The sequence below is a fragment of the Rhyacophila brunnea genome, unplaced genomic scaffold (genome assembly GCF_057557595.1).
Source record: "Rhyacophila brunnea isolate RB1 unplaced genomic scaffold, BYU_Rbru_1.0 scaffold_16, whole genome shotgun sequence".
Taxonomy (NCBI): domain Eukaryota; kingdom Metazoa; phylum Arthropoda; class Insecta; order Trichoptera; family Rhyacophilidae; genus Rhyacophila; species Rhyacophila brunnea.
Window position 1 is genome coordinate 28,580,157 of NW_028232816.1, and position 27,338 is coordinate 28,607,494.

Here is a 27,338-nt window from a genome sequence, read left to right on the forward strand (position 1 = left end):
GGAGTCCGGACCAGAAAAATGTGCCCCCTCCATCCTACTCCTTTGTGTACATGTCTGAGGTGTGACAAACAGGGCTCGAAATGACTGGAGTGCACCGGAGCGCCGTTCCGGGTCGTAAATTGAGCAACATTGTCGTTCCGCTTCGTGGAAAAAATAATTTTATCATTTGAGGTAGAATGGCCATATAACAAAAAATCTTACTCACTTATTTTTATAAAACACACTTAAACTTAGATAACTATTTTAATATTTTCAGAAAATTAACGAGCGCTCCGGTTTGTGAAATTTTCCATTTCGAGCGCTGGACTGACAAATGGGTGTCAAATTACTGGGCGGATCGTGACTTCAATTTCCAGGGGGTGTATGTAACAAAAAAAATAGTTGTGTTTTAGAATTCGTTCAGGACAGATTTAACTAAATGTATGCAATATGTTTAAATTGCTTGCATGTATTATTTTATTAACAATCTTAAGCCATGTTGGTAAGTCACTGATATCTATTTCTCTTTGATAAAAAAATTTCTATTAAATATGACTGATTTCCCAGAAATAATTCAAGACAGAGCATGGAACTAAATCGAAATCGAACTGAGAATTACTGAGAATATCGTAATTATTTTGAAATTGGAACCATTCTACATTATTTCAGAATATTGATAACTGGATCAGTGATGGATTTATGGCGTGAATGGTCGAGACACTGATCGAAGTCGAGACCCCTCATAGACAACATAAAAATAAAATCAAAACCATAAATTATATAAAATATAGCAATGTATCTTAGGCTTAAAATCACATGCAGTATACAGTGATGACTGGATGAGTGATGACTTATTATAATAATATTAACAGTTCATTTTTTTTGTTTACAAGTAAATTTCTTTCATTGTTTATGATATACGCAGGCCCCTTTGATGTAAGTTGCAGGGATTTTCTTACGCTTTGGGTAATATTTTAGGTTACATGTAAATTATACGTATACAGTTCGCCGTATCATTCACCGTGATCTGTTGTAACGGAAACAACACAAACACGCCCTCCAAACCAAACCCGCCCCGCACGACACTCGGTCTTAATCAAGCATATCACGAAGCACTACGTTTTATGTGAAGCATCTGTACAGTTTTTTACGACTGGTGATGTCCCAGGAGCAGTTACCCGAGACTAAGCTCGCCACGCTCTCAAGTGAGCTTTGACTGAGTTTACTGATTTTACTATAATGCAAAGTGCCGGGGAGAGAAAAGGTACAAGGAAATTAACAAAAAAGAAAGGAATTTAATAAATATAACAAAAAACGAAGCTAATCATACGGATAGCAAAAAATATGTGAAGAGATGTTCACGCCCGCAGTAAGACGCCGCAATTTTTTAAAATGCAAGATAGTTGGCCTTTGTGGCGACCAGGCTGGACGGCCCGATGGGCCCAACGGCTGGTTGGGCCAACTCCAGTAACTCTTTCCTCTCGGAGAACATTTTATAGACTTTAATACAAATGATTTAGGTGAAGAAAATAATACTTCTTCTTCGACACGACCTCATAACTTACTGAAGATAGTGACCCGCATTATTTGGCTGTCCAACAGCTTTTCTCAAAGGTTCCCACCAGTCATCTTTGCATTGTATGGCACGCAAGACTCATAGAGTATAATAATATGCTTCATAACTAACATAGCTCTAGTATGAAAATGATTGAAATGAAATGAAATATTCAAAATTTATTTTTTTACATATATTATGTATCTATTTATCTATTACTACATATATTAATACAAGTAAATAATATTTGATCTAATTTTATGCGAGGTAATCAGGCAAAGAGGCGTATCAGTATAGTAAAGAGTGAAAAAAAGTGCAAAGTTATAAAACTATCAGTCGAAGACCCATGGCATGATTCATGGATTGGTGTAAAAATGAGGAACATTCAATGTTTGCTTTAATATTTTGACACGGCATGTCTAAAAGATAAAACAGTGCGGACGACACAAACGGACACTAATAATTATTATAATCGTTTATCACCCGTAGTTATAGCTGTCCGCCAGGTGTTCATCGCTTGACTTAAAGTGCGAAGAGTCTGGTATGGAGTTACCTGGAAAAATGCGTGGATCCTTGGTGTAAATTTGGAAGTCAATGCTACTAGCTAGATTTAGTATCACCTGCCCCCTCCTTCCTCATAAAAAATCAATATTAAAATATTATTATCGATAATTTTTCGATATGGAACCCTTCCATTCCAGTTCCCGTGCGAGTGCCTGATCGACCAAATCAAAAAATGTAAAAAATCAATACGTGTTTTACTGGTGACGTACAAAAGGGATCCAACAAATATAATTTTTGTTGTTTCAGTTGCAGAGGATTGCAAAACGAACAGTCCGGACAATTTTGAAAGGGCACTGCAGAAGAAATTGCTCTGCGATTATAACAAGACCCTGAGACCTGTCAAAGTGCATTCGACAGCTGTCAATGTTACTATGAAGATGAGTCTGAGAACCATAAAATCTTCATCTAATGTAAGTACCTATGTATATTACTTTTTATCATAAATTGGAAAGTCAAACACATCACCAACGCGACTCAATTAATACCTACATCTGGTAAGAGCTTTCGTGTTAAATCGGTGATTTCGGGCGCACCCAGGACCGAAAAAATACAATTTAACTATATAGATACATCTATACCCACTAGAAAAAAATATATTTGAAGAAAATAGTAATTACGAAACTCGACTGGATTTGAACCCGTATAACCATTAGTGTCGCGCCAATCTGTGCATTAACCAATTATGCTACGAGCCTCCTACCTAATGACGACCATTTAAACTAGTAGGACATACATTAAATGCTTATCAAATGGCGTTATTATTGACTATCGATTTTTGTGTATTAAATCAAGGAATATTAATTACCTTAATTACTAACCGACGCTCTCGCCAAATATTTTTAGTTACCTATAACGTCTACTTGAACTTGTTAACAATATTTTTTAATGCACAAATTGGCGCGACACCAATGGTTATACGGGTTCAAATCCCGTTCAAGTTTCGTATTTTTTTCTAGTGGGTATAATATCTGAGGTGTGTTCAAGTTATGTATGTTCATTATATGGAATGTTACATTCTCAAATTCTTGTGAATTCATTTGAATAAAAGAAATGGTTTATTACAAATTATTTAGGTGAATAGAATATTACATCTTCTTCTTCTACTTCGCTGCGGGTCATGTCCCGAATGATTTGTCTCTCGAATAATCTTCTAAACGGTTGAGCCTTCTCCTATTAGCAATCTACGCCATGCAAGGCCTGTGTCAGAGGAACTCATGAACTGGCATCTGAGCCATCAATGTTTGCTTTAAAATTACCATGGCAAGAGACAAGACAGTTCGGACGACACAAATGGACACTAATGTTATTATGACCGTTAGACGACACGCATACGATAACCGCTTGTGGAGGCGACAGGTTGCAATTACTATTAAAGGCGCTAGGTAAAATAGCAGACTCAAAATGCGGAGTATCTGGATATGGGGAATGCACCCGGAAAATCGTAGGGGGGTTGAAATCGTATCGCGGTTGAAGACATTACGAAGATATATGATAAACTACCGTCGATACCGCCTTGTATATAGAATAGACCCACTGGTGGCGAATGTCGAGTGGCTCTCGTACGGCCAGGCAGATAAATGAGTCAGTCATTCGAATAATGCTTATTTATCTCATTTCCACCAGCAATATTGTACCTATCTCATACGTCATAATGGAAAATAATGTTTTTTCAAATATCCAAATATTAAAAAATATAACTAACCCTATAGGTACAATGTGTGTTTATATTAAAATCCTTAATCACTGTTTCTTAAAGAAAAATCTTTTACATGCAACACTATCAAGCAGTGGCGAAGAGGGGAGGTAGGCTCTTAAGATCCGCCATAAATAGTGCCCAATAAGCTTTGTCAGTCATACGTATTTGTTTTACTTGAAATAATACAACAATTTTATTTACAGATGGTGTTGGTTAGTTTTTAAAATTCAACGCTGCGAAAACCAAGCCATAATAGATAATAGTAAAAAAAAAATACTCCTCTATCTATAAAATATCTAAAGTTATTCAATTAAATCGTACATAATTTTGTATATTTTATAGATATAATAATATTTTTATCTATTATAGGTTGTTTTAGTCAAGGCATAATAAATTCTACATTAGGGTATGTTTAATATCGTAATAATATGTATTCTTAATCTAACGAAAACAAATAAGTATGAATGAAAAAGTATAAGTACACAATTTTGTCGTATCGCCCAAAACTATTATGATTTGGTTTAAGCAGGGTTTAATTGATTTTTAAAAACTAACCAACATCATCGGTAAATAATTATTGTAGTCTTAATTCAATAAAAACAAATACGTATGACTACATAAATATTGTGCACTATTTATGGCGGACCTTAACAGTCTAACTCCATCCCTCGCTACTGGTACCAAGATTATAATAAATCTTTTTTTATTTTCAGAGAGCCGCCATTGATACTTTTGAGGTTGGTTCGTGGCTTTTAATCGTAAGTGAAGATATTTATTTCTATATTGTTTCTACTAAGACTAGTATTAAATTTAAGAATGTTAGAGCGGAATGCACAATCTAAGATTTCGATCCTAAGGATATGTCGCCGACTTAACTATAGACAATCCTGAGTATAGAGTTAAGGAATCCTTAACCATAGACTACTTTTGTTATGAACACGCCCCATTCTGTATTACCATTTACCACTGACAGCTGCTGTCAAAATAAATTCGCATGTCTATAAAACAGTCCATACACTCAAATTCATTTAACAATGTATCTCAATATGGATATTGATAGTGTTGATTTGTTTGGCATGTACTTGCAGAATACTATTTTACTTTTATACGCCAGAAATACAAAATGCCAGGTGAAGAATGACACTTGACGCTAGTGTTACCATGTTAAAAAAATATCTTGCAGTGCCTGTGGAATCACGTATAATGACTTATAACGGAAACGTAAGAGTATTATAATTAAATATTAATATGTATTTATAGTTATTGCATTTATAAAATGCAGTTGTCATATTTTTGTCATCGTTTAACAATTATAAAATAATTTACCTAAACTATAGGAAAGAGAATTTTTAAATATGGTATTATTTTCAATAGAAATGATCTTAACTAAGGACAATGTTTCTGCATAGTGTTTTCTGCTAAGGAAATTTTATTTATGGCAAATGTTTCTGCATTCCGCTCTTAGCTATTTTAGGACAATACATTTGCGTAAATGCAGGCTATATTTTCATAGTCACAGCGTGATATCGATCAAAATGTACTGACAGAAACCATACAAAAAATAGAAAATGGTATATTTTACATCAATAAAGGTGTTAGTACCGAGGTGTTAGTACTAAGTACCTAGGTTCTAGCGTATATCGTCGGATCTTGGAACCATGGGCTGGTGGGCCCGAATGGTTGTTGTACCCATACGCTATGGCGTATGACGCGACGTGGACCTCTTCTTCAAATATAAAGTGGCATAAGCCAGATTTACTTCAGACCATTTGACTTCTCCATGGCCCACACATCCTGAAGCGGGCCCCCTGGCCGGGATCTTTGGCGGGCCCCCTCCCTATTATTAATATTGAAGATAGTGTGACGGTTTACAACGTATTTTAACGATTTTTTGTATTTTAAATTAATCCAGAGTACCGACACACGATAATGAAATTGCAAAACCACGTGTTTTAAAATGTTAAAACGCCATGAGTGAAATAGCACCGCAGGCGACTTTTTTACTATTAGAGCATATTTGTTAAGTGTGTTTATTTCACTTATCTTGCGATGTTTTTGGCTCGTCAAATATCAATGCGCTCCAGTGCATGGCCCCCACAAGGGAGGGGCTGACAGGGCTCTAGCCTGGGGGGCCTGGCTTAAGGGGGGCCTAGCGTGGCGGATCAACCAGCAAAGTGAGATAAACACACATCACAAAATTACTCTAATTGTAAAAAATATCTCCTGCGGCGCTATTTAACTTCAAGCATACTAACATGTCAAAATATGTACTTGTGTGATGCAATTTTCGATTATTGTTTGTCAATATTCGACAACTCCATAGTTCAAGTGGATGTACTAAAAATACAAAAAATCGCAATAAAATACCCAAAATTTTACCTTGTACACTATTTGTATTACACAACTGTAGATCGTCACACTGACTTTAGCCTTAGCGATAGGTAGGGGGGGTGCAAGATTCTAGCCTGGGGGCCCGGTCCAAGATGTGGGGGCTATGCTCCAGTGTGTTCAATCGTTTCAGAGGGAGTGTGGCCTTCAATTAGTGTAAATTTAAATTGTAATACTACATGATTACATAATTATTGTAATATTAATTTAAATAAAGAAGTTAAATAAGTCTACGATGAGACTTTGTAGCTTAATAAAAAAAAGGAAACTGGCCAAATCAGGTAGAGGATGTACCTTTTAAGGAAAAACAAAAAAACGTTTAAAACAAAAGACAACCGTTTATTTTTAAACCATCTACAAATAAGCACATTTAAAATAGCAAGAACTTATGCGTCAACCTAATATAACTAGAAGGTGTAAAACTATAATAATACCTCATGATTGAATTATTTTAGTCATGGAAAGACGAATATTTAACATGGGACCCTGCTCTGTATGGTGGACTAACCGAAACACTGGTTCACAGCACATCTATTTGGATTCCAGACATATCAATATGGAATTCGTGAGTATTAAAATAAAATCAAACTATTGACTTCCTTATACAGCGTATGGAAACGGGTTGTAGGCACCATGGGATATTTTTAAATTTTTAAATTATTGTACAGCCATCTTCCAGGCTTTTGACCTTTGAGAATCGATGTCTCCACCGAATACATTGGTACAACCGCGTTACAAACACTCGAGTTCGTGAGCGGATACAGAGCAGTCTTCAGTGATTGAGGTAATCACGAAGAGACGCTTTACGTGGCTGGGACATGTGTCCGGATGCCGCCAAAGAGTTTGACACTTCGTACCCTTGTGACACAGCCTCAAGAGTTCTGTCGTCGTGGCCGGCCCTCCCTCACCATGCAGTGGTGCTAGAAAAACTATTTACGCGCTGCAGGCGATAGGCGCAGAGTTGGCGATGGATCGAGGGTAGTGGGGCGAACTTGTGCTTGCCCTATGCCCAATGCTGAGTCGTGACAGGGTGAAAGAGAAGAGTAGTTTGTCGTGCATATTATATTTTAGAACGTCTTAGATAGTAGTAAACGAGGTGTTTCCAGTGAGGGTAGGCAGATTGAGCGTCGCTTGGAGGTGGCAGGTACTCGAAGGGTGGCAAATCCAGGAGAATAATTTCGTATATATATATAGAAATAGCTACCAAAACTTCGTAATAACGAAAATATCTTTCCTTTAAAAAAATCAGTTCACTGATTGTAAACAAAATGTATTAATTAATATAAAAGGTTTAACAGGATTGTATTTTTTCGGGTTCGCAATAGGTATGTAAGACCAATGTCAAAAAATCCCAGTTTTAGGGGGAAAAATTATAAATTTAGTTTTGTATGTTTTACTGATACCTACATATTTTGTTAGTAGGTACCTAATGCATGGCCCCCACATCCTAAAGCGGGCCCCCCTACATATCGCCAAGGGCAGTGTGATTTTCTACAGCAGTTTTCCCCAAGTAGTTTCCAGGGAACCCCAGGGTTAAGGGTATTCCGTGTATTTTTAGCGATTTTTAAATAAATCCAGTTGATTTATTGAGTTGTTGGCACTCAGCATAATATTATGAAGCACTAATCGCGACCTCCTTTTATGGTACCCAAGTAATAGGGAACCCTTCACCATAATCGATAAAATTGTTGTAAGCCTAAGTCTGGAAATACACTTAAAATAATTATAAAATAAAATTCAACACGTGAATTATCATTTAATTATATCAATCATCGTGTCACATCAAATTACATATTTTTAAATGTTAATATACATTAAAGACAATAGCGCCTTTTAGCGACTTTTTTTAGTACTTATTAGAAAAAAATTGTGGGGTGTTTTTTCCATTTAACTGATCGACTTGCTATGCCGGGCCCCCAGGCTAGAGCCCTGTCAGCCCCCCTTGTGGGGGCCATGACCTAATGTATCCATACAACACATTTCTTAGATATCGGTGTTATGAAAGGATGATAAAAAATACTGTATCAAAAATGGAGTGGCATTTTGGCGCTGCCTAGGGGACGGAATTTTGTCTAGGGACGTCACTGGGTGTTTCCATTACGATATTTAGAAAGAAACCCTTAAGGCTATAATACCTCAGTTGAGGCATGGTCTAAAAAGATCGTGGCTAGGCGATGCGCGGATGCAAATGACGCATGCCGACCGAAATATAACTTGTCATATAAATCCAACATGCGTCCATTTAATGTTCTGTATATTGTTCTATTAGTAACAATAATAATATATTCATTGACATGTTTTCTTTTTAAAGTAAATGGGTAACGTTTTAAGTAATCTTTACACGATTTAAAAATTAATACCCCCGTCGCCATCACGAAACAAAATGACGTATTGACACCTCGACATTCTCTCTCAGACTGCCAGTGAGTCCAAAATTTCGTCGTGCATATAATTGAAAATTATTTGCCGTTTCACTGAAGTATCGCCATGAACCTTATTATAAATCCAAGCCTGCTAATATTCATTCTTCTTCTTTTAGAGACAAATCCGACATAGTTTCTGTGGACAAACCGTGCGTCGTTACGAACGCAGGAGTGGTGAAGTGTGTGGAGCAGGTGAAACAAACCGCGATGTGTTCAAAGGATTATCAAAGATGGCCATTCGACCGGCATAATTGCTCGTTACTGTACGGCACATGGATGTACGAAGGAGAAAAAGTCAATATATTATCATCAAAAATACCGGTTCGTTTTACTAATTAATATAAGGCTATATGAGATAGACCAGTACTTTTCAAACTGGGAGGTGCCCCCCCCCCACGGGGCCCTGGAGCTCCTGATAGAGAGCCGCGAAATATTTCAGTACCTATTTGAAAAGAATCATAAAAATGTGATCACTGGACGATACATGATACAAATCAGTCAAAATCTCGAGCTCGAATTTTCACGCGATCACAATACTATCACAAATAATTTACTCATCAGCAACATCTTCTTGGTTACGTGTTAAAACTGTGAACTAACATGCTCCGCCCATTTTTAACCTCACTTCCATTATAAACTAACAAGCTCCTACCATTTAGTAGACAACAGCGCCTAGAAGCGTAGCCAAGAAGATGTTGCAGAAGAGTAATAATATTTATAAATTATTTAGATTTTTCAGTTAAACAAATATACAAAATTCATTTTGACCTAATTGCGATAATATACATATGCGAAACAGCATTTTAATCATTACTGGTAATATGAAATAAACACAGGTCGTCCCTTTCAATGGTGACTTTGGAGCAAACCCTGCGAATTATCATTTCAAACGTTGTACCGGATACTGATTTATTATGACGAAATTTTATCTCGAAATCATTCCACTCTTATTAAATTGTGTTTATAGGCTGTTGTAGCTGTAATAAATTTTAAGTTAATTTTTGTGTTTTGTTTTAATTTTGCTTTATAAGCTAGTAAACGAAATGTTCTATTATTTTTAATAAAAATGTACCAATAGTGCGGAGCGATAATTTTACCGATTTCACAAACCGGAACGGCTCTACGGTGCGCTCCAGTTCATTTCGAACCCTAGTTCACATATCTGTTGAGGGGGCCGGTCCTTGCGAGTGGGATGCCACAAATTTTAATTTTTGGGAAGTGTCCCTCTGAGGCGGACAAAACCGGTCCAGTTAATATTTAATAATTACAAGATAAGAACTTTATATACCACGTTTTAATTTTTCTGTTGAATTATATAAACTTGACAATTCTACGTATTAATAAAAACTTTTTATTGTACTTGATAGAAATACTGAATAAATATTATAGAATATTGAAATGTCATTTTGACATTTCATATTGATTTCCATAGTAACGCACGTATATATTAATAATTTAGTTGCTAAGACCCCCTTAGCAACCGACAATAATAACTTTCTATACAAAACAGAATCAACTGAAAATGAATTCAATTCTGCTTAAAAATGGCTAAAAGTATTAAGAGCATTGTCATCGTGTTCTGAAATATTCCAAAGGTTTCAAATGTCTAGCTAGCCGGGAAGTTAGTTAAAAATATTCGATCGTCCAATACAAATCTTGGATAAACAAGAAAAAAAATGTACTGGACACACAAGAAAAAATCTGTACCGGACAAACAAGAACTAATAAAAACGTGGTAATAAAAGTGGAATAATTAGTAGTACTATAAAATAGCGTTATATTTAGATAAATAATACTATTAATTTCCACCATGAATTGACAGTTAATATTATAAAAAAACAGTTACTTACCTAATATCATATTATTGCACTTTTAAGTAAATTTTCATTATACCAAGTTTATTTTTCAATACCAATTTAGAAATCATAGAGTATTGTAAAACGGTAGTTAACATCGTCGCAATTAGATAGGACGCGTATAGCATAATAGGCAGCGCATGGGGGCGCGAATTTCAGGGGCTCCTACTGGAGGGGATTTTAACATGGAAAATGTTTTACCCATGATCTCCGACGCAAAAGTGTTCCGAAAAATAGACGTAGAATAAGACGCGAAGCCCGCGCCCCACCCCGATTACTTACGCGCGCCGATTATTTTCTATTTAAGTTCAGTAGCCTACATCAGCCTACATTCTGTGCGACGTATTGTTCGTCTGTTATTATTAGTTCTTTAGTTTTATTATTGTAATTACGTAATTTTCAGAAAAGTAAAATTGTTTGAATCCTTTGGATTCGGTTACTTTGACAAATAAATATTCTTTTGAATTTAGACAACCAGCATTCAGAGAATCAGTAGGCAAAGCATGTTCCATGTTTAATAATTTTAGCCGACAGTGTTTAAGTAACCATCGCCGAGTTTTCTAGTGGTTATATAATATTTTCTCAGAAGTGTTTTCAAATGAGCTGTTAAAATGTGTCGTGATTTTAGGTTGACACGGAAGATTACAGGGGGAGCAAATATTGGAAACTCCTGTCGGTAAATGTGACTCGAAATCCTGGTAATTATCCTTCCGCCCCCAATTACACGTATCCAAGCCTCAAGTTTACATTTATTTTAAAACGGAATGCAGCCAGCATAGTTGTGGAATATGGGACTCCTATTTTTGGTAAGAAACTGCTAAAACACTTTACGTCACTTTGACATTTGACTGACCCAGTGTTTACATCTTTAAATAATTACAAGATAAAAAGAACTTTTTATAATATACAACGTATTTAAATTTTCTGTTGAATTATTATGCTCAATATGCTTATTTTTGCTTTTTTTTATATTAACTTGTCCTTGATATGAAGTAAATAAAAAACAAACAAATATAGAATACTGAAATGTCATTTTGACATTTCATTTTGATTTCTATAGTAACGCACGTATATATTAATAATTTAGTTGCTAGGACCACCCCCTTAGCAACCAATAATAGCCTTTTACTTTTTACGGATTTTTCTGAAATAACTTTCCATACAAAACAGAATTAACTGAAAATGAATTCAATTCTGCTTAAAAATGGCTAAAAGTATTAAAAGAATGCATTGTTCATATATTCTAAAAGTTTCAAATGTCTAGCTAGTCGGGAAGTTTGTTAAAAATCGATTGCAAGATTTGTAATGGACAAACAACCACCGGACAAACAAGAATACGAGCTAATAAAAACGTTGTCAAAATAGAATGATAGAACATCTATTTCGTTTTATTTTTTTAGTTTTGATGATTTTGACTATGGGGTCATTATGTCTGGGCATTTCATCGCCAGAGAGGATTATTTTGATGGTTCTGAACACTTATCTCCATATAGATTATATTCACTACGTTTCGGACGTAGTTCCTGCTGTAGGAGACGTACCTGATGCAGGTAAGCAACTAACAACTTTAATGTCATCATCATCATTAGCTTGAATCTATCCACTGCTGGATGAAGGCTCTCCTCTTCAAGCTGATTCCACTTCTCTCGGTCCTGTGCGTTGCGTTGCCACGTACTTCCGCAGAAGTTTATCATTTAATCGATCCAGCGGCCTCTAGGTCTACCTTGTGGACGTTTTGTACCTCTTGGATACCACTGGATGACTAAATATGTCCATCGATTGTCCCTTCTTTGATCTATTCATACGCATTACATTTTAATATACGTACGCGATTTATGAGAGTCCCGTGGATGGTCAAAGAGGCAAACGAATGATCTGGGCATTCGTCAGACACTGTTTTCTTATGTTCTCCTCGCCAGCTATATATATATTGGAGAGGAACCCAAAGAAGAAGAGGAAAATATATATAACATTATACCACCGTGCAATTTTGTTCTACTACCTATACCACCGATGGCGAACCTTTTTATACTTACGTGCCAAAATATTCGTAAAAATGAGTGGCGTGCCAATGGCTAATATTGGAGATAAATTATACACTAGGAACTGCAGTATGTGCCTATTAGTAGTATTAATTGATAATTATAATTTTACGGAAATATTTTTTTTATTTCCGCCCTAGCGATTTTTTTTCCGGCCATGTCCGATCCTAATAAGATCATAATGGGCCTTCACAGAGTGGAGGTTTTGTATTAACAGGTTTTCTTTTTACGAGAAATGGGTGTCAGCCACTTGCTCAACCTATTAGGACCATACTTGACTCATACACAAATTGAAAAACTATATATGTACTTACCAGACCCAGGTTTAGAACCCGAGACTCACAACGCTATAGGCCAACGCTTAACCCTTAAAATAATAAAAAAAACTATGTTAAAAGCGATATTTGTTGTTATGCAATAATATGACACATATTGGAGAAACATCAATTAAATGCGATGTTTGTTTTCGAATACGATATTTCTGAATTTACAAGTATAATGCCATGCTGGTGAGAAAACTGATGACAAGCGATTTACATCAAATATTTGTTTAATTAGAAATTGAACAACTTAAAAACGCTTCAGCGAAAATCTTTTTAAATGAGACTCACACATTTACAATACTAGAACCTATGATCACCCAAAAACATTTTCTGGTGACAAATCATTTAAACCAAATGCTTGATCATATTATTACAATGACGACCGTCCGGCCGACTCAAGCGCAATAGGTACTGCAAGTGTGATGAATAATAGCCAATATTCTCTTGTAATAAATGCAAATTTATTTTATATACCTAATTGATTTCATCTAAGATTCTTTCGCGTGCTGGCAAAATTACCGCGCGTGCCATAGGTTCACCACCGCTGACCTATAAGTCATGGTCACTTTAGGCGAAAAGATCACGTGACATATAAAACTCTGCAGAGACTGCGCTGGATAGATACCGGAGGATTTACTAGCAAGGCGGGCTATGTACCAGTGCTCGAAATAGAAAATCTTACGAGCCGGAGCGCTGAATAATCAAAAAATATCAAATTGGGTTAGATATTTTTCGGATATCATAAGGGCGATATGCCTAGTAATCAGGGTTTCATTTACGCTTGAAGGGGCCCTGCGCTAATACACATAACCCCCCCCCCTCAATAACATATTAAATGTAGTTTTTTTTTAAAATACCTACTCAATTTTTGCAAAATCACTTAATTGTCATCAATGTTCTTATAATTGGGCTCTTATCTTCAAAATTCTAGAAGCTCGTACATTTGCGTATTCCTTTGCTGCAAGGGTCTTTTGTGATTTCAAATTATTTTTCTGGTTCCAGAGGCCTACTAAATTAGGGTCCCGGACCTGTAGCCCTTTGGTAAATACAGCCCTGCTTGTAAGGGTAAACAATTGCAAATTTGGGGCACATCTGAAGTCCGAACAGCCTATACTATATTATAGGCCTTTGTAGGACAAATCAAATAATAAATAATATATCGCAGGCGATTTTTTTTCCCACGAAATAGTTCTTCGAAAAATTATAATATCCTCTTTTTATTCATTGTCTGTTTGCCGCTCTTTAACGTATGGAACACCTAAACAGTGCATTACCTACCTACCCTTCAAGACGTGACTGCTCTATGGCATCACTAAAGAAAATATCGCCCCTAGCCAGAGTTCATGGCCATCCCAATTTTTTTGATAATATTTTAAGACCGTCAATCATATTATTCATATCGTCATTTAATTACCAACCCACACAATATAATTTAAATATAAATATCAATATATAATAAAATATAATATAGATACCCACACATATAATTTTATCATAATACCTATGATGTAAAATATCTCTAAATTTTCAATCAGCAATAAAATTATAAACATTTATAAGGCTCTCGTGATGTAGTGCGTAAGGCGCTGGCCTTCCACCCGAGAGTTCTGGGTTTGACCCGGTGAGGACACAATATTAATTTGTTTTTCTCAAAGCCTGGGTGTTTGTGATTGTTCAAAATTACTAAGAACCAACTTGTACGAAAAAGCAAGGACGTTGTTATTAATAATTCTAAAAAAAATATACATAAATAAATGTTTAATCTATATGGCACGCAGCCTCTTTTTTCCAATAGTGTCAATCGTTATTGTACCTACCTAACTATTTCAAATGAAATTGGGACAGTTGGAAGTCCAAGGTATGCTATATGTGAATGCGTCAGAACATCATTCCATCCCTCCAAATTTTTTTTTGATAATGCTTGAACAACTAATACATTTTTTTTCTTTATTTGGAAGCAATTGAGCTCTTCTCTGAATGAAAGGCTATTCTGCTTTACAATGGTTTACAAAAGTATACATACATTTTTTTAACTATAGGCATAAATAGTTACATTATTAATAATACAGAATTACATTTTTGTTACACTATACACTAGACATTTACGTTACATTTTTGGAGAAATTCATTTAGAATTTTCATAACTGAAATATTTACTAATACATTTTAATAGTGCGTTATTTTACACTCATTTTGCAGTAAAAACAATCAACAATAATTACATATTATTGATGATTGAATATTTTGAAAACTCGGTTTCATTGTATTGTTTTATAAAGATGTCGCACTTCTAATATTTTGTTTTAATATACCTACTAGTAATATGAGGAAAATTTAACGTCTCCATATGACATAATATTATGTATTTCCGCCTCACCATTAATTGGTTTGTGTTAATTTTTACTCTCCATTATTCTTCTATCCTCTATAATTCGTGTAATAAATTGTTTTCCTAGTGCATATTTTCATTTTGACTGATATGCACAGATCTAGTTATTATCTCTACTCGATTCGATTGGCATTGGTTTTCCTTGGCTCATTGGGATTCCTAATTAAGCACAAATCTTTTCATATATGGCTATAACGATACTTAATAATTGGACCAGGATCAATTAATACATCATCAAGAATACAAAATACGAATGGTGGTTTCAATAGCATTATCAACTCCAAAACTACCTAGTGAAATATTAAGAACCTGAAGGTAATTCGATAAGTTTTCATTTATAATATGTATGTAAATATGTCTACTTTTTATTTGGAGCGATAAAGAGAACCATTTTTATGAACTATTTACAAAATAAAATACGGAACTCACCACAGGCATAGTAATTTTGCGATTTTTACTGGGTAGGTAACACAAAACTAAACTGCTATAAAATAAAAATATTATAAAAAAAAAATATTTTAGTTCCACTATTGAAGCACTTAATTTCTCTTGTGGTCGGTATATTATAGATACTTAGTAATTATATGACACGACACTAATATTTCACTACACTAAGTAGGTACCGTACAATCTATAATAATTTACACTAAGATAACAGATATTTCTTAATAAACGGATTTGTAGGTAAGTTGATATATAAAATAATAATAAAAAAGTCATGCAAAAAACACGAATATATATCAACGAGAAATAGGTATACGCTTTTAATTTTCAAACGTATCAATATTAATATTGATTTTATCATCAAAAACATTTGGATGATATTTTATTGTCACTTATGTTATAAATATATACGTTAAAAATATTTTGTATTGAGATTGATTATAGGAAATATTAAATTACACTGAATCAAGGAAATAATGCGACCAGTTCAGAGAGAAAGAAGATACGTACTAACTTTGGGACATATGTCATCCTTTAAAAATGACCAAATAAGTGCTTTATTTTTTCAAAATTTTGTAAGTTAAGTACAAAAACTTTATAAACAATGCAAGTAAAATAAATGCAAGCTGTCTGCAATAAATCACTATTGTTTGCCTGGATGACGGGCGGTCAGCGCGCGTTTGCTTTTGTTTTATTGACGCAATAATTTGGACAATATGAGAGACCCTAAAATCCATAAAAAGGGCATAGTTGCTGAACACCAACATCAACAGGTCGACTAATGAACGGCCTCGATTGTCTTGTGATGTATTGTCAAAACTATTAATGCGTCAAACCTACCTATGTAAAGTTAGCTATACTATATCCTATATTTTGCGCAATCGTCAATCGGACAGTTATGATTTTGTTTCTCCCATTCATTTCACTCCATAAAACATTTCACAATCTTACCAGTCTTATCCAAGTCAGTTAAGCTCCGCGTTTGATACCAAAGGGTCGAAAATCCAAGCCTTGGTAGATACCTACACTGAGGTAATTTAATTATTCATAAAACTTTAATTAACAAATTAACTATTTTTTACAATAATGTTATGTAGATATTTCATGTGTTTTAATTGAAAATCAAACCGTACCTACCAGTGTGTATTACAATTATTAGGTAGGTACGTAATAATTGTACGTTATTATCGTTATTAGTAGTAGGTACCCTAAATAAATCATGTATTCTGTGATTTTGTCTTCAAGCAAAAAACAACTTGTTAAATATCACTATAGAATAGAATAATACATATAAGTAGGTACTATTATCTCATATTGTCTTAAAGAAAACGGAAGAGAGCAATAAATGTAAGGGTTCTTTCTTCAATAAAAACTGTATTTTTTATTATCAGACACATGGGTTGTCTAGAAATGCATTGTTAGGAAAAAATATACCTAGATGCCTTTCTAAGAAGAAATTTGACTTACTTTGGCACCAATTTGTATCGACATCTACGAAGTATTAACAGGGGTAGTCAACAAGTAAAATCATTGTTTAATAGAAAGATTTTTGTTAAAATATATTATACTAATTCATATTCCTCAATTTCAACACATTCTGAACCGAAATGCTATATTAAATAGTCTGATGAGGCTCGAAAAAATTTTACGAGACATCTCGCTATCAGGATTCCACGAGAAGGAACGGTAGATTCGAAGATTCCACGAGACGGAACGGAATTGTCGAGGAATTCACGAACCGGAACGGCGCTCCGGGGCGTTCCGCTCCATTCCGAGCGCTGCTATGTACGCAACCCCCTTGTTCAAGAGAAGACCTGGACGGCCGAAATTGAGATGGTTGGATTAAGGAGATTTAAGAATGCTCGGTCAAAGTAATTGGACAGTGCCGGCGTGGGAACGTCCAAGGGTTGTAGTACCATAAATAATAATTCCATGATCCACTACTTTATAAAATTACGTTTTTACTGTTATTATTAGAATTAGTTATACGTTGAAGGTAGGGATTGCAATACCGAATGAAAATATCAATACCGGTTTTTCGGTATTTCTTATTGAATACCGGTATTTTTGAAACATTAAAAAAACAGAAGTAGGTGCTTATCAATAAATATAGTTATTAAAATCCTTTTAAAATATTATTTTATAGCGAAAACCTACACACCTACATTTATTATGTTGACATTTAAAAATATATATTGATCATAATTAATAGTAGAACTAGAGATTTTTTACAAATAATTTGAATATATTAATAATTTTAACTAAAGCCCTCAAAAGTTCATCAAGTGCAAATAAGTCCGACTGCAGGAAAAGCTTTTATAAATGAAACGCTTGTAGAATAATTGAACATTTTTGTCAGGGATGTTTTCTATTTCGAAAAAATATTATGATAATTCATCGCTACAATTAGTTATATACCTAAATATATTTGATGAAAATTGTTTTATTATTTTTTCACCTCCGTTAGATTCACTCAATATATTTGCATTTTAGCAGCACTTAACTTATAATTCATTTTCAAAAACGTAAATGAGTGTGCTTACTTAATGCCGAAAATTCCGGTATTTTGGATTTTTAAAACCGGTATTTCGGTATTGATAAATACTGTAATACCGGTTTTGAAATACCGGTATTGCAATCCCTAGTTGAAGGATAGTAAGTTAGTACTTGCTAAAGTACCTACGCTATTCGAACTCTACCAATGAAAACAAGGCTAATTAATATTCATTAATGTCCACTATCCGTTTGAAAAAACTGCAATGATTAATCCATGCGTACGTTAATTATGTTTACTGTGACACAACAACATTCATGTAAACTTGTTAAGGATATAATAATTACAAGATAAAAAGAACTTTTTATATACAATGTTTTTATATTTTCTGTATTAATAAATAATATAGAAGACTGATATGTCATTTTGACATTTCATATTGATTTCCATAGTAACGCACGTATATATTAATAATTTAGTTGCTAGGACCCCCTTAGCAACGATTTTTTTCCGAAATAACTTTTCATACGAAACAGAATTAACTGAAAATGAATTCAATTCTGTTTAAAGATGGCTAAAAGTATTAAAAGAATGCGTTGTTCATATATTTGTACATATATATTCTAAACGTTTCAAATGTCTAGCTAGTCGGGAAGTTAGTTAAAAATCGATTGCAAGATTGGACAAACAAGAAAAAATTTATACTGGACACATAAGAAAAAATCTGTACCGAACAAACAAGAATACTAGCTAATAAAAACGCGGTAAAAATAGGAATAGGCAACGCTTTCCTTTCAAAATCACATTGAAGTCATATAAAAAATATAATATCTGAATGTGGGTACCTGTGGGTACATTGCTTTACATTTTCGCGATTCATTCAATTCGTGCGATCGTCCCGTTGGACATGCTTTGGAAACCCATATAATCAATCATTGGATAGGTGGTTAGTACCTTTACTGTAATATATTTTCATTTATCTACACAGGGGGTGTAACTCAGTGGTAGAGTGTCTGCTTCGCATGCTGAAAGTCCTGGGTTCAAATCCCAGCTCCTCCAAAAGTATATTTTGAATTAAAACACTTTTTTTTTATTTATTTTTAGTGTTGTATTTTCGAGATGCTCTCATCCTGTCTGCTTTGATTTTAATGCATGGACTGGCGATGAGGTACATAGTGAAAAAGAAATCGACAGTACCGCAATGGGTCATCGCAGTCACCAGTGTAGTTGATACACGGCCGGGGAAAATAATGTTTCACGAATTCGATCCGGTAAGTAGTATTAATAATTCTGGACTCGTATGCAATGTGGGTTAATCTAAAAACGTGACATGTTTAGTAGAATCAGCTGGCCACTGCTTGACTAGTCCGGCGACGTAGCTCACAGAAATCGACGAATTGTGCACTTTTTTATCATCAGCCGGTGTCGATCCACTGCTGGATGAAAGCCTCCCTTAGATCCCTCCTCTTTCCTCAGTCTCTAGTTTTTCGCTGCCATGTGCATTTACCGGCCATTACGAGTTCGTATATCCAGCAGGTTTAGGGCATCCATGTGGGCGTTTAGTTTCCCTTAGCATCTATTATATACGCAAGACTGCTATCGGCAGCCATCGAGGGTAGTTTTTCATATATTTGTATCGAAGTATTATAATTGTTACGATAAGTTAGCCGTCTAAATAGTCAAAACGGTCAAATCTCTTTCTAAAATTTAGCACACCCAAGAGAAGTGCTGTTAAAACATAGCACTTATTGTAACAATTACAACTAACTTATTGTAATTGTAACAATACGTGTTAATACTTTGATATAAACCTACCCTAGATAGCTGCCGTAGCGGCCGAAAGCAGTCTTGTGTATATGTTACGCCGAATGTGCGAAATTGAATATTACATGAAATGGGCAAAATTTTGCCTAAATCATGAAAAATGCAAGCCCGTTGCCTTATTCATGAATTAGACAAAATATCTGGAGAGTGCGTGAAATCGGCAGTAATTTTTCTGCCTACTTCATGTCTTGGACAAATTAGATAGTAGCGCTACGGTGGTATTTTTTGAAACTAAACTAAATGTATCAAATGCTCATGCATTGGTCAAAATGTACATTTATATCATCTATGGTCAAAATAGATGATCGCGCTCCGTGGTGTTTTTTGCAACTAAACAAATGTGTCAAATGTCGTTGATTATAATATAAAAATATAACAATCAAAAACTACAATGACGTTCATATCCATTTACTATGCGCAAAAAAAATCTAGAACTATAATATGATAACGGAAGAATTTTATTGAAAAGTATTTTCGCGATTTGATTCGTGCTTGGGTATCAATTGTGCAATGGTCGATTGAATGTTTGTGATAGTTTGTTGACACTTGATAGCTAACCTCAAAATGGACATTCAGTTGAATAATTTAATTCAGAATTACAAAACCTAACCTAACCTAACCTAACCTAATAATAATAATATTATATTATGTCCAATTATAACTAATAAAACCATCCGTATTAAATTTACTTTTTCTTCTGTCATGTTGACAGTTCAAGAATTCCATACCGTGGCGAATTCATGTACTCAGCAGAAAAATTACCTAATTCATGAATAAGGCAACAGGCTTGACTATTATATGAATTAGCCAAAATTTTGCCCATTTCATGTAATAGTCAATTTCGCACATTCGGTGTAACATATATAATAGATGCGCTTGGGTACTTACCACTGTATGACGGAATTTTTCCAGCGATTGTCCACTCACCGAGCGACATTTCATCTACTTAGCGACATCTATCACTTCGCGAAAATATTATTGTCTGATTTCTTATCGTTTATTTGTGATCTCATACCCAACATGCACCTTTCCATGTCACATTGCGCTACTCGTATTTTTTTTATTTCTCTTAAATTAAGAGTCCATGTTTCACACGCATGCGTGAGAATTGGTAGCATACATTGGTTGAACTCTGACAATTTTGAAAAGAAAATACTGGTATGATAAAGATCGTTGACTTTCAAAAGATGGTAATTTGGGGATGACACGAGGTGGAGTAGAGAAAGTCGTTGATGCTAGTAGGTTTTGAGAAGAGTTTATTTGTCAGTACAAGAATTCAATAATACCTTAATAAAGATGATAACGTGAGAGTATATTCGCGGGTAATGCTGTAACGGTGAGTTCGATGTGATCAAGAGATTGATTATATTAATGAACTGAGAGATTTGATTCGAGTGAAGGACTTGTGACAATAGTAGTGCGTCGCGTGACGGACTCGACAAGTGAGTGAGGATTCATGCATTATCCTTCCAATTTATATAAAATGCAGTATATAATGTATTACAAAAGATATTGTCGCAATTAACAAATCAAAACATGCCCTACTGATCTAGTTATGATTGAGGAAATGCTGACGAATATTATCAGTCTATTCTTTTGTTTTGACAACAAAACAAACATATTAAAGTGTGTCACTCGTTAAAGGCTGAGTGGTATTATGATTACTACAGTCAGTGACGTCCCTAGAGTCCCTAGACAAAATGCCGCCCCATTTTTTTATAAAGTTTTTTTTATCATCCTTTCATGACTCCAATATCTAAGTAATGTGTTGTATGGATACATTACTAACAAAATATATACCACTAAATCTAATTTAAATGCCATCTCTACTTCAATAGACAATATTTTCGTTTAGGTATAGGTTTCAGATACATTTAAAAATACACCTGACACCTTTCAAAACTCGCGAGTGACTGGCAAAAATATTTGTATAAATTAATTAGGTAAGTTTATACCTTGATACCTTGTACCATAATTCAAATATAATTCGCAAATAAACACGTGCCATTAATGGCCATCAAGGACGTCACGTCCAAGGACAACGGAAGTAAACTAGACATCGCAAACCCGACAAAAATACAGTCCTGTTAAACCTTTTATGTTAATATATTTTGTTTCCAACCAGTGAGCTGAATTTTTCAATGCAAAGATATTTCCGTCATTACTAAGTTTAGGTACCTATTTCTATATAAGTATACCTAATGATTCTCCTTGATTTGCCGCCCTTCAAGTAACTGCCGCCCCCAAGCGACGCACAATCTGCCTACCCCCATGGGGCGTCGCTGGCTACAGTAACATGAAAGACGCAGTGGTCTTAATTGATATCATTTTTGTCTTACTGCTTTTCCATTTTTTTCATTTACTTCAGTTACGTTTACTCCCGGAAACACGTAAAGTACAATTAATTACACAATGTTAGGTATAAAAACATGAATTTGTTGATACTCAAATTTTCTTGTTTAGACAGAATTATGGTTAACCAATATTAACATAAAACCGTTATTATAGGAACACAGTTTAAAATACAATACCTGTAATGGGTTTAAGGGCTTGGAGGCCCGATACAATGACTGATTTTGTTCCCTCCCACACGAAAAAAATACACTATACATTCCAACTACCAATATTATACCCGTAAAGTTTTATTTTATTAACACAATTTGTAAAGGCATTTCAGATGTATGGATATTAGCTAATTTCGTATTAATTTTGTTGGACGCAAGTGGCTCAATGGTAAAGCACATTGGTACGGCCCGGTATCGTATTTTTTTTTAAAGATTTTTTCTAATATATTATGTTTTAAGGCCATTGGACCCGTTTTTTCCTGTCTTCTCAGAATCGTGGAAATGGCAAGGACGTTTAACACGAATTGACACATAATAAACACTTTATTTATTTTAAATCTAATAAATAATATTCAAATAACACTTTTTGTGTCATTAAAATTTTCTGATTCGCTTTACTTTTTAAAATAAATGACAAATAGTCGGTCCTGTTTTCGAAATTGGCCAAAACGACTGTCACGCCACAGTGAATTTTTGAACTTAATAATAGTTTTGCAGGTATATATTGTATAAAAGAAATGGGTAAAACAATACATTTCATTGATTAACTCACGTACTTTTTTTAATTTCAGAAAAATAAAGATTTTAAAGCCATTTTAGTTTGAGTATACATCAGCCAATTTTGAATGATTTTTTCTCACAAAATAATATATACTGCACAATAAAAATATTTTTTTATTATAATATAACATTTCCGTAATACTATAAATAATAATTAACAATGAAAAAAATAATAAAACCCTATAAATTCGGTACAATTAGTGACGCTATATTACCAAAACACGTCGTACGTTTTCATGTATTTATCCTATTTTCAGACAATTTAGATATATAATTATTTTGCAAAATTAACAAAAAGAGACCATTTGATCGATTAATCCATATAGTTTTTCTAATTTCTTATTTCTAAACTTAGTAGCCTTCTAAATTTCAACGGGTGAGGACGTCTTTTTTTTCCAAATTTTTATCCGTCGCGAACAGTATTTTAACTCATAGAAAAATGACCTTTACTCGCATTGCAGTAACAATCAAATTGGCAAGACCACATGACGTAGACCAGGTGTTATAATTTGTGTTGACAAATCAAACATCATAAAATACCAGTGAATGTCAAACTGAGAAAAATGTAGTTATATTATTTATTATCTTGTAATACAAATGGTTGCAGCATGTGAGATATTGTAAGATAATTGAATCTTATAACCACGATGGCTACAAAGAAGTCCTAAAGGTATTCGTTCGGTGCAACATTTATAAAAAAAAATATTTTGGACTTGAGCAGTTTAGATAAAATATAGGTGGACTTTAATTATTTTGATAAATACCTACTTGGTTGGGCTTTAAACGATTTGAAAAACTTTGCATGTACTTAATACAGTTTTTATGTACCTGGGTCGCCATGTTTTGTTATTTTCAAAGGGACGTATCCAGGAGTATGTTTATTGGCATTATCAATAGAAACAAAATAATATTATTTTTCAAGGTCTATTTATTATCGATCTTAAGTGGTTTATGTCACAAATAGTAAATTTTTAGAAAATTTAAAGTAAAATACGTTTTCGAATGCTGTCATAGTAATGGCCACTGAAACATGTGTCATAATTTTCCTAATCGTCAAAATAATAATAAAATAAGTGTTTTGGGGCAGAAAATCACGTATATGTTTTATGATGTATGTATTTTTCAGATGGTTTGTGGTAAAATCTTTTTTTTTCATACTGCCACAATTCAACTATTCATAATTAATTGTTTGTTAAATTTTTCATTGTGCACTTTGACTTAATAGGTAGGTGATAAAGTTTTTACCTTACTTTATTGTATTAATTTATTGTTAAGTGAGAATTAGCTGCTTTCGTTGTCAGTGTGTATTTGATGAGTGCGCATAGTGCCTGACGATGTCGAAAGGCGAAACCAGGATCGCATAAAACGACTCAAATGAAATAGTACAAAACTTAAATCCATTAGAATTTAATATATTTAATGCCGAGTTAAATTGAATGGAATCACCTTAGGCATTTATTAGTAATTATTTAACACAAGTAAAAAATATATTGAGGTAAGAACCTAGTTCATTGAATAATAAAAACAATATTACTCTTTACATCACAACTGACAAGATTTATATGAATTGTATATTGCCTGAACTCATTGATCCTAGACTAACACGGTCGATGGATATAAGAAACCCTCAATATCATAATTATATTAGATGCTATCAATAGAAAAGAAAAAAAAATAAAAAATAATAATTTATAATAGTTATTCTAATACATTACATACCGTTAAGCCTGTATACTAATTAAAGAACCAATTATTAATTTTCTATACACACTAATGTTCCGAAATCCTCCGCGGCGACCAAAACGTACTGCCGTCAAATACACGTTATTATAATAATGGTTTCTTAAATCTTGATTGTTGCGTAATAAATTTAAAAAAAATTGTACCTCGACAAATATTCATTGAATTGCTTTCTTTTATGAGTCATGTTTTTATAATTCAATAAAAACGCAATAATAACAGAAATCTTTTATGCATCTTGTGAATGTTTTAAACTTATAATTTGTAATGTGAGCTCATGAAAAAATGAATAACTTTTGTATTCATACACTCCGATATATATAAATAATATACCAATTTGAAACACCTCAGAAACATACATAAGTATTAGATTTTTTTTTGAAAAATATTTGAATTTGAACCCACAATATGATAGGTTCAAGAAAAGGTGTCACTTCACAAATTCAGCATATCAATAATATGAGGTTCTTATTTGGAGGTCTACTATTTTTATTCTTATAATTTATTCTACCTACCACAAAAATGTTTATAAAATTTGTTAGGAAAAAAAATATTATTAATTCAACACTTTTAAAACCTCTGATTTCGTATCTACTCCCAGAGACGCCGAGCGAAGCGTTTTTGTTTTTTTATGCGCGCTCCGCGTATTGCTATTTTGTTGTGGCGCTTACGTCAAATTTGATTCTTACGAATGAACCCATAGGCCTTAAGGTGTTTTCATGGTTCCATGACAAAACAGAACAGTGACAAAACAGAACATGACAAAACAAAACATGACAAAACAAAACATGACAAAAAAGAAAATTACAAAACAGAACATGACAAAACAGAATAACGATAAATATAACTATGACCTTACAAGAAAAATATAAATTTAATATTGCAATTGTCCTATCTCTATTATGTTGATAGATTTTTAATAGCACAGATTTTCAATACGCCATAATAAATCAAATTATATAAGTACCTCATTTCTGCATTCCTAATCGCTAGAAAGCCTCAAATAAACGGGACTTTGCCGGCAAGCTTAGGATATCTCATCTTAATCAATATAATATGTTCAAAATGATTGGTTGACTAGGTACAACAAAATAATGACCTAACCTAACCTAACCTAAAATTAATGTTTCATTTTTCCCCTGGCTGTTCTTTTTTGTCATGTGTTCTGTTTTTTCCGGTTAACGTTTTCATATATGGATGTCTATACCGAGTCAAAATAATATATTCAGTAACATAATATAAACAGTATATAATATACACACTTGTTGTGTACAAGTACGTATCTGAGTGGTTATGTTATAGGCCATTTTGATGTTAATCTCAGTGTTTCTGTTGTAATGCATGTTCATTTGTTCAATAATTTTATGACATGCTTGAACTGTTTCGAGGCCCCCTTTCATTTTTTTTGACGAATCGATCGCGTAACCCGCGTCAACTAAGTCTTCACTGCACAATTTTAATGCGAATAATCGTAGAGATGTAGATGTAGAGCACGTAAGAGATGTCGTGCATGTATGTACCTATATCGGTGTCTGTGGTTTATTGGGTTCTGTATTGTTTTCGACACCCTGCCGTCACCATGAATATAACTGAACCAAAATAGTAATAGATTTTATGTATAAAATTAAATTATTTGAAATTTTGAAGGCTTTGGCGGCGAGTGCAGGGGTGGACAGTGTTGGAAATCTACCCAGTGGCGGCCATCTCGATTTGGCGAACGAAGACTGGAAAAGATTTGCCCTTTTTCTCAATCGAACATTTGTCATTTTTGTCGTTTTGTTTTATTTCTCCATAACAATAAGATATTTGGCGTGAACAATTAATGATAATATAATTTAATTTAATTGTAGTGTACTATTACCACTGCAATAATATATCGGTAGGTAATACATGTGATCTGATGTATTATTGTAATAATGATTTATTGACCAAACCAGAACCATTTTGATTTCTGTTTAAAATTCACGCCTTTTTAGCAAGACGTGCTGCCCTCCGGCGAAAGCGACTAATTCGTATACCTGATAAAGGACCAGTGATCCTTCAATAGTTATCCGATTCAAAATGTAACTTATCCAGACTTGTTTTTCGGGGAGAGAGAACCTGTTGTAATCTCGAGCCCCTGTCAATAAGTAAAAAATCAATTCCATAACCGTGTATCTAAGTAAATTTTCTTTGTAAAATGTATAAATAATTTGAATCGAAATAAATGCGTTTGGTCGGATTCGACTGTAAATCAAGTACTTACCTATTATCAATTACCAACCACTTGAATACGAGTTCTCTGCCAGTCAATATAAAGTACCGTTAGCCCTAGTAGGACAGTCAGTGGTTAATTGAAAAAATATATAAGACTATTCAAAGATATATTTTTTTAATTTCAATGTTATTTTTGTTTGTAATTGTCTCATGTGTAAAATTTGTTGTAGCTGTCGTTTAAAAAAAACATATTTATAAACTAGATAAGGTCCTTTTCTCATATATTTTTTCTATATAATA

General features: G+C 33.9%; 1 protein-coding gene and 1 non-coding gene across 3 annotated transcripts; both read left to right on the forward strand.

The window, feature by feature from the left end:
* The first annotated feature begins 391 nt into the window (after window positions 1-391).
* LOC147074603 (neuronal acetylcholine receptor subunit alpha-2-like) lies at window positions 392-27,338 on the forward strand. Of its 2 annotated transcripts, XM_085943802.1 has the most exons (9): window positions 392-481; window positions 2,345-2,508; window positions 4,508-4,552; window positions 6,638-6,747; window positions 8,722-8,926; window positions 11,090-11,267; window positions 11,862-12,011; window positions 19,258-19,424; window positions 26,490-27,338. In XM_085943802.1, exons 1-9 carry the CDS (start codon window positions 430-432, stop codon window positions 26,655-26,657), a joined length of 1,239 nt encoding a protein of 412 aa, XP_085799928.1. In that variant the 5' UTR covers window positions 392-429; the 3' UTR covers window positions 26,658-27,338. The 2 variants fall into 2 exon arrangements, with proteins under 2 accessions (XP_085799928.1, XP_085799929.1); XM_085943803.1 differs by lacking the exon at window positions 2,345-2,508 and having other exon boundaries at window positions 395-481.
* Window positions 19,141-19,212, forward strand: TRNAA-CGC (transfer RNA alanine (anticodon CGC)). Its single transcript has one exon. It is a non-coding gene; the product is annotated as a tRNA-Ala (tRNA).

What these genes read in the sequence shown, in the direction of transcription:
- LOC147074603 (XM_085943802.1), top strand. Translation starts at nt 430, where the DNA reads ATGTTTAAATTGCTTGCATGTATTATTTTATTAACAATCTTAAGCCAT. An exon ending in ATATGGGACTCCTATTTTTG is followed by an intron (nt 11,268 to 11,861) that starts GTAAGAAACTGC and finishes TTATTTTTTTAG; the next exon opens with TTTTGATGATTTTGACTATG. An exon ending in AGGAGACGTACCTGATGCAG is followed by an intron (nt 12,012 to 19,257) that starts GTAAGCAACTAA and finishes ATTTATTTTTAG; the next exon opens with TGTTGTATTTTCGAGATGCT.